Source organism: Apaloderma vittatum, unplaced genomic scaffold (genome assembly GCF_000703405.1).
Source record: "Apaloderma vittatum isolate BGI_N311 unplaced genomic scaffold, ASM70340v1 scaffold41163, whole genome shotgun sequence".
Classification (NCBI taxonomy): Eukaryota; Metazoa; Chordata; class Aves; order Trogoniformes; family Trogonidae; genus Apaloderma; species Apaloderma vittatum.
Window position 1 is genome coordinate 390 of NW_009710567.1, and position 7,362 is coordinate 7,751.

Sequence of the window (7,362 nt, forward strand, 5' to 3'; positions counted from 1 at the left end):
TCTCCAAACCTAGGGACAGAAACATCTGTGAGCTCAACCGCCTCGTCAGACAAAGCTGGGTGACGCGGGCACCCTCTCGGGTTGGTTCTGCTTACGTCTCTCGTTCTCCTCGGCGCTGTCCGAGCTCTCTTCCCTCGTCTGGATCCCCATGGGGCTGGAAGAAGAGCTGGAGTACTCGGAGGAGCTGCCCTCCCGGGGCAGGGGGTGGGCTGGCTGATCCACATCCACTCGCAGCTCTGCAGACAAAGGGGGCGCGAGCCGTTAGTGCAAGCGAGAGCGGGAAACCCTACTTGCCAGGACTTAATTACAACTGTTTAATGACCCTGTCTGACAGACAGCGACGCTCAAGATTTAGAGACACGCACTGGCTGAGCAGCAGGAGTCTGGAGGCGGAATGGTCGCTGGCGGGTGCAGCGAACCCAAGAAACCAAGAAGAGGAAAACAACTTTTTATTGCACTCCATATACACAGGAATAGGACTTTTTGACTGCTCCTTATGAAGCCAATGACATTTTAGGAGATAAAGCTTAAGCCAGGTGAAAAAGCAGTGTAAGAACGAGCTTGCGCAAGGACATCCTCAGCCTCGAGAGCAGAGCAGCATCCTTGGCTCCTCTTGCTTACCTGCGGCGTGGTTGCCACGGATACTCTGGATAGGCCCCACGTGCGTCGTAGGGGGAACCCTCGCCACACCGCTGCTCGTAACTGAAGAAGGTGTTGCGGGGTTTAGGCACCGTTTCTCCGATTTTTCTCTACGAGGCATAAAAAGAGAGAATCTGGCTAAAGTGCAACAGCAGATAAATCCATTTCTGAAGGAAACCGAAGTGGACAACGCCCGCTAAACAATCCACTAAATGTTCTGCTAACTTAAAACAGAAACATTTTGGGAATTGCATCAATCTTGACCGTAGCTCCTTGCCAGCAGTTACTTTTGGACTATTCACCAAATTGATTACAAAAATAATGCTCCTATTCGCACAAGGTAAAACCATCAAATGGTGACTCAATTCCATCACGCACTACAGAAGCGCATCCCAAACCTAGACGTGCACACCAAAACCAGAGAGAAGTCAAAAGCAGCCCAAAGTTTTCATTTTGCAAACACATCTGGAAAAAACTAAGACGGATGACAAACGCTGTCGAGGAGCTCCGACAGATGAGCACGGGTTTGGATTTTTTAATTGCTTTTTAATTTACTGCAGGAGCTTCAGATTAAACATTTCCCTCTTAAGTGGAGATATAAAAAATACGACAGTCTGTTGCACGAGTTTCCCCAAAGGGCTATTCATATTGCACAGAGCCTTTTTTATAGAAAACTTTTTTATAGAAAACTTCATCACGTGTGCAACTCCTCCAGCTCGGTGGCTCGCCCGCCTGGTGCCCTCCTACCCTGTGCATCTCCGGTGGGTGCTAAGCCCCAAAAATCTCAACGGGTTTTGCCCACCTGCCCAATCGCAGACGTTTAAAGCAATGTTTAAAGAAATGTCCTCCTCTATAGAAGAGCCGTGGATGTGACAGGTGAATGCGGGCGCTGCGTTACGCCCGGGTTGCCGTATCCTATTAAAAAGGGAGTTCACAAATCCTTTACGTTTGCTTATCCTTGCTTACCCACAACCCTGAACCGGCAGCAGCAAGCCAGGAAATACTAAATATTCTCTACTAAGCCCCCTCCTTCCAGAGCTTTTCAAAGTAACCAGCACAGCTGCAGAGGAAGGGAGATGAGCATCACCCATCGTGTTTGTGGTCTGGGAAGCAAAGTCCGTTGTAAAACTTGCATCAAGTATCTCATGACCTTAAAAAGACAATTAATTGTCCTCCCTTCCACTTACTTTTCCAGCTCTAGCTGAGTCTTAAGCTTCTTCTTTGCTCCCATGGTGAGGGATTCAAACTTGTTCAGATCTTCCTCAGTGAGACTCAGAAACTTGGAGAGAAAAAAATGTGTGCTGAGTTTTACAGCCTGAAATATTCTTAGTTACATTTTCAGTAGAGATCAGGTCTGAAAGGCAACTTTCAAGCCATTTTTTAACATATATTAATTTCAAGGAAACTCTCTACTCCAGTTTTAAATTATAGGATCAGTGTAAAATAAAAGTGTGGGGGACTGGCACGAAAGAAAGAACATCTGGAGATTAAATTAATTTAAATGAGATGTGCGCTTATATTAACTATTCACCATAAAGTAATCTGTGTGTGTATTAAAATAGAACTTTGTGCTATAATATGCTATAAGTTTAAGGATCTGCTTATTTTTAAAAACCCCTCTAAGTTTTCCTAGCTGTGCCACCGAACACAGTCATCTCATCAGTTTAACCGGAAAACAAACCCTCAAATTAAATGATGTAATAAAAATTAAATGATGTAATAAAATCTAGACACAGAATATGGAAATATATAAATTTACAATATAATGTCATGAAAATTAAAGCCAGCAAAGTACAAATAACAATAAATGCTTTTCACAACACAGTAGAATTTGCACAATTTTGCTGCTTCATTAAAGAAAAAAGACCCACTATATATATATTTCCGCTCACATAATAAAGAAAATCGAATCAGAAGACTGTGGTGGCTGATTATAATTAAAGACGTACAACACGCTATCCCCAGCACAAAGCTCTCCCAACTTAGACCCGGCCCAACCTAAGCACTCCGCTGGAGGGCGTTCAAGGCTAAAAAACAGTTAAGAGGACCCGGATTGTGCAGATGGAGCTGGGTAAATGTTGTAAAAGCATTTCTTTCTTTATTTAGAGAAAATCCAGCACACCCAGGTACCATTTGTGACTCTTGCTACGCAAATACGTAAGCGAGTGGTTGTCCCTGAGAATTTCTGCAGAAAACAAAGACCTCATGTTCACATGTGCTGGCTGATGATGTTTATGTCAGAAGTGTCTGGGAACCTGATTTTTAGCAGATAACTGAGTATTTTGGGAGAAAAATCAATGAAGAAGCAGAAACCAAACGATCAAGGAATTTTAGGAACGCAAGCAGAGCTCCTAAGCTAACTTGGACCTTGGAGCACTCAGTGAATTGTGAACCAGGCGGCAGCTGTCGAACAGCCCAGGCCCGGACGGAGCGCAGATGGAAAACAGAAAGGAGGTTTTTCCTCAAACTCCGATTGCTTTGAGACAGCGCAAACCCTCACAGCATCTGCCAGTAACTTCTGGAACTGGCCGTGCGGGTGTTTGCAGCTCAGGATAATTTAAAAATCCGTCCCCCCCACCCTGCCCTACCTTCTCCATCGTGAGCTGTTTGAAGACGGGGTAATATTTGTGCAACCGCAGCTTCCTGAGCCAGTCCAAGATGCCGTTTTGCTCCTGTGTCTGAGGGGTCTGGGCACTGGAAGACATCAGCATGGGCGAAGCGGAGGAGTCCATCTGGGCACGGTAAGCCAGCGGCGAGCCGGCACCTCCGGCGTGGGAGCAGTGGGGCAGCGCGGCCGAGTGCTGAACGTGGTTCTGAGAAGCCTGAATGCCGGCCACGCCACAGATAGGCCTGAAAAATAGCAAAGTAATTCCATTTAGCATGCTGAAGGTGCCATCACCTGCTGCTTAGCTACTATGGCCGCACCAATCTTCCAGGAGTTGTGGTGAAACCTGCGCTGTTTGATCCGCGGGGCAGATTTGCGCCGGCTGCGGCAAACAGGAAACCTCGTCTTCAGCTTAAGCAGCGGTTTCCTTCTATAATCACAAGATAATATATGTTCTACTACCTCTCTGTGATTTAAAAAAGGTTTAGAGAGAACAGCCGTAGTTGAGCTTTGCATTATTAAAAAGAAGCCCAGATATAATCCTGCAGAATTTTATTTTTTTTTTTACACACGGAAGTGGCGAAACAACCCACAAGGTCAGCTCCTTGGAGCACTCTGGTTTTTGGGGAGAAAATGAAAACTGCCTCTTTAGAGAAGGAGTTCTGAGTTTGTTAAATCCTAACAAAAGGGAAGAGAATTTCTTTCCACCTTTCTTTTCCCAGGGCTGACTTCTACCTCCCATGGAAGAGGTTTCCTTCATCACTGTGGAAGGAAAACCTCTGTGGTACAAGGAAACATTCAAGAGAAAAAAAACCACCCTTTCAGAGATGCTTCTAGTCCCCCTTCACCTTCGAAGACTTACACTAGGGATGACCAGATCTGTGCCCGCAACTGGGATGATCATTATTCCTTTTAAATATGTGATTGAGCCCATTACAACTTGACACAGTAGTTACAGCTTTAAATATTTCGAGAAATGCTGCTCAGAACAGCTGTTCCAAAAGTTGAACTCTATTTTCTGTTTCCAGTAACAATATCGTGTCCTATTCTGACTTGCAAACCACCTGTCACCTCAGTTCTGTTGTCTGTGCAGCCAACTCCCTGCAAAATTTTTCTTTGAGCGCTTAGACTGAGCTCTGCAGTTATGAATACGTGTTTTTCTTAAGAATATACAAACACTAGCAATGCTCGTAGTACCTCACATGGATGTTCTCACCATTTCTGCTTTGGGCAGACCACAGGTTAAGGGTAGAAATTCTTAAAATCTTCTGCAGATGAGTATGAAAGTGTAGATGCAAATAAATCCCCAAAGAGAGAGAGAATTCCCTAGGTCATGGGGCTTTACAATTAACCGCAACAAAGGTAAAGGCACTAAATATTTCACCTTCCAGATGTTCCCAGCGTAGTTCCTACTTTGTAAAGGGAGGGGTTGCCAGGACCTAAAAAAACAGGGAACAGAAGTTAGGAACGGCGTCAAGTTCAGGAAATGGGCATCACCAGTACAAAAAAAAAATCATTTTTCAACTTTACTGAAACTTACTTGAGCTCTGAAGTTGCTGTGAAGGAGATGAAGCGCTGAAGAACTTTCGAACGTGGTCGTTTTTCACCACGTGGGAAGGTAACGGTGCCAAATACCTGCATGTTCATCAGAAACAAACCCCCCACCCATGCTGTTAGATTTTGTTTGCAGCCGCCTATGATTGTAGATTGTACAGGACATTCTGAAAGTGAATTGGAAATTTTGGATCTGAACCAGGAAAGGTCTTTCTAAGAGACTTCAGAACACCAAGAAATTCTGAATCAAACTAGACCTGGAACACGTGGATATTCTGATCCTAAAGGCTACTTAAACACATTCCCATTGGGCTGCTTTCGCTCTGTTTAGCCTTTCAGTAAATCCCAAAGACCATAAAATCTAGATGGATCTGTTATTTAATTTTCTCCTCTTGGAGATAAACAGCAGATGCAGAGCCTGGCGGCGTAAGGGAAAAGGCTCTACAACTTAGGTCACGTTTTCCCTGTGATTGCTGCCTCTTTTTTGGGGAAAAAACATGGCAATCTCCTAAACCTTTGCAATATATAAAGCAAGTTCTCTACCATGACTAAAACTTCTCGTTGCCATGCAAACTCGACTGCCTTTTGCCAAACCTTCTGTAGATTTGAAAACGTTAACGGAAAATTCTTAAAAAAAAAAAGAGGGCTTTTTTGACCACATCTTCATCATTTTTTTAAGTTTTTGAGTAAAAATAATATTCAACTACACATGCACACGTGGAAAAACCACAGTTTGTTCCTGAATTTTTCCAATATGCAGCACTTAACAGCTTCTCTCTCTGCTCCGAAGATCCAACCGTTGCTGTGTAAATGCAGATTGCTGCTCTATTAACCTAGATTTGTAGACTGTTGCTAAACAGCAACAGCAACACGCGTTCTCTCTTTCATTTAATACTTTGCATCGATAGAGACAATAGAAAATAATCAAAGTCCCTCCAATTTTCTTAGCATTTCAATATTTAGAAAGAGAACCGATGCAACCTGCCCCAGGTGATGATGGTGTTTTAGATTAAGTAGGAGATTCGTGACAACACGAGGAGGTTCTAGCTAAGGCTTCAAAAAGTTCTTTGCTGTTAACAGCAAATGAAGAAGGAGGAAATGTCAATTCTCCAAGAAGCTTAATACAGAATATTATTAGCATCTGTATTTTGGAAGAAAGAATTCCTGAAATATTCCTGTGCACTGGAGCATCAAGAAATAATGCTTACAATCAGGCTCTAATTTCCTGAAAGTAATTTAAAATATGAACACATTTCTATTTTCCGTTTCTTTCGTCCACTCGGTGAAAAAAAAGCCAAGTGTTGAGACAAAAACCCAAAGTCACAACAAAAAACCCAGCGTACCTAAGGTCCGATTCCAGGTCCATGTGGTTCCGTTCTAGGTAAAACGAATCCGGACCAGCTAGGCAAGGAATGAATTTTTCCAAGTTTTCTTCTGGATACAGCTGAGATAGCTAAAAGCGGAGAAAGATATTACAAATTATAAGCGGACCGAAGACTTGTTACTCCAACGAGATTCAAGGCACAGCAATTTAGAAGTCAAACACTTTGTGAAATTCCATCTACCCGTATCAGCTCAGCACGTTTTGAAAAATGTCACTGAACGAAATGACAGACAGGGACGAACCATCTCCCTTGGCCAAGTACTTTTTGTATTGCCTTTACCTTTGAAATAAATTCAGTCACTTCAGAGGAAGATTTGGTTACCAACGTCACTGAAGAATCAGACCACAGGACCTTAGGAAGTAAAAAAATAAATAAATTCAGTTTACTAACTATCAGCCAGGGATTTAAGTTGGGTTCCAAAAGATCGATAATAGGCATGAAACAGACGGCGAGAAAGTTTGTAACATGTGATGTCAAGAAGTAAAAACGTCTTTTGTGCACAAGTAACTATTACTCCGTCCTCCCTTGCCACCCGATTCTCGCTGTTGTTATACTTAACAACCATTCTGACCGCTTAAAAAAGCACTTTGTCATCCCCACGGACACCCAGTATTAAGGAACAGGCTGCTAAGTAATGGAAATTCTTTTTTTTTTCTTTCTTATTGCTATTGTTAAAGAGAACAGCTGGCTCGTAGGATGCGACTGTACGACCCGAACAACCCGCCACGGCACGACGGGGCCTATTTATAATTAAATCAACTCCACGGGCCACGTCAAGTCGAAGGCAGCAGCAAAACCTCCGAAAGAAAACTCGGGGCTGCTGCTCAAGCTTCGTTCTTTAGGCACCACCTCTTATACACCCTAAGAAAAGGAAACGGTTTGGTATCTCTTCCCATAGGCTTTCTGCATTAGGTCATCACATCCTTCAATCCGGAGATGACGAGTTTAGCTGAGCCAAAAGTCAAAAATACGAGCTCGGCCAACGTTAAGTCCCTTCAGGCTTCAGGTATCCAGTCAGGGAGTTTGGATTCGTGGCGGTTCTGCACGGGGAGAAGGTGGTTTTACACGTCGAAGGAGCAGGAGGCCATCTTCTCGCCCAACATCAGTTTCAGTGACAACCAAAAACATACACAAAGATTTTTCCAGCCGTCCCAATGCTGCCAAAAAGACTGGCGAGAG

At 43.6% G+C, this 7,362-nt stretch overlaps 1 protein-coding gene across 1 annotated transcript; it reads right to left on the reverse strand.

The window, feature by feature from the left end:
• Nucleotides 1-45: 45 nt before the first annotated feature.
• Nucleotides 46-6,748, reverse strand: LOC104272354 (zinc finger CCHC domain-containing protein 14-like). Its single transcript, XM_009867322.1, has 9 exons — nt 6,698-6,748; nt 6,463-6,534; nt 6,142-6,251; nt 4,785-4,879; nt 4,629-4,683; nt 3,228-3,489; nt 1,827-1,918; nt 622-749; nt 46-236 (listed from the first exon to the last, which is right to left on the reverse strand). Exons 1-9 carry the CDS (start codon nt 6,746-6,748, stop codon nt 46-48), a joined length of 1,056 nt encoding a protein of 351 aa, XP_009865624.1.
• Between the last annotated feature and the right edge of the window lie 614 nt (nt 6,749-7,362).

Excerpts from the sequence above, each read along its gene's own strand:
- LOC104272354 (XM_009867322.1), bottom strand. The coding sequence starts at position 6,748 with ATGGTTGTTAAGTATAACAACAGCGAGAATCGGGTGGCAAGGGAGGAC. Across the intron at positions 1,919-3,227 it reads AACAGCTCACGATGGAGAAG|TTTCTGAGTCTCACTGAGGA; the intron begins GTAGGGCAGGGT and ends TTTCTCTCCAAG. Across the intron at positions 237-621 it reads CCGTGGCAACCACGCCGCAG|AGCTGCGAGTGGATGTGGAT; the intron begins GTAAGCAAGAGG and ends CTTTGTCTGCAG.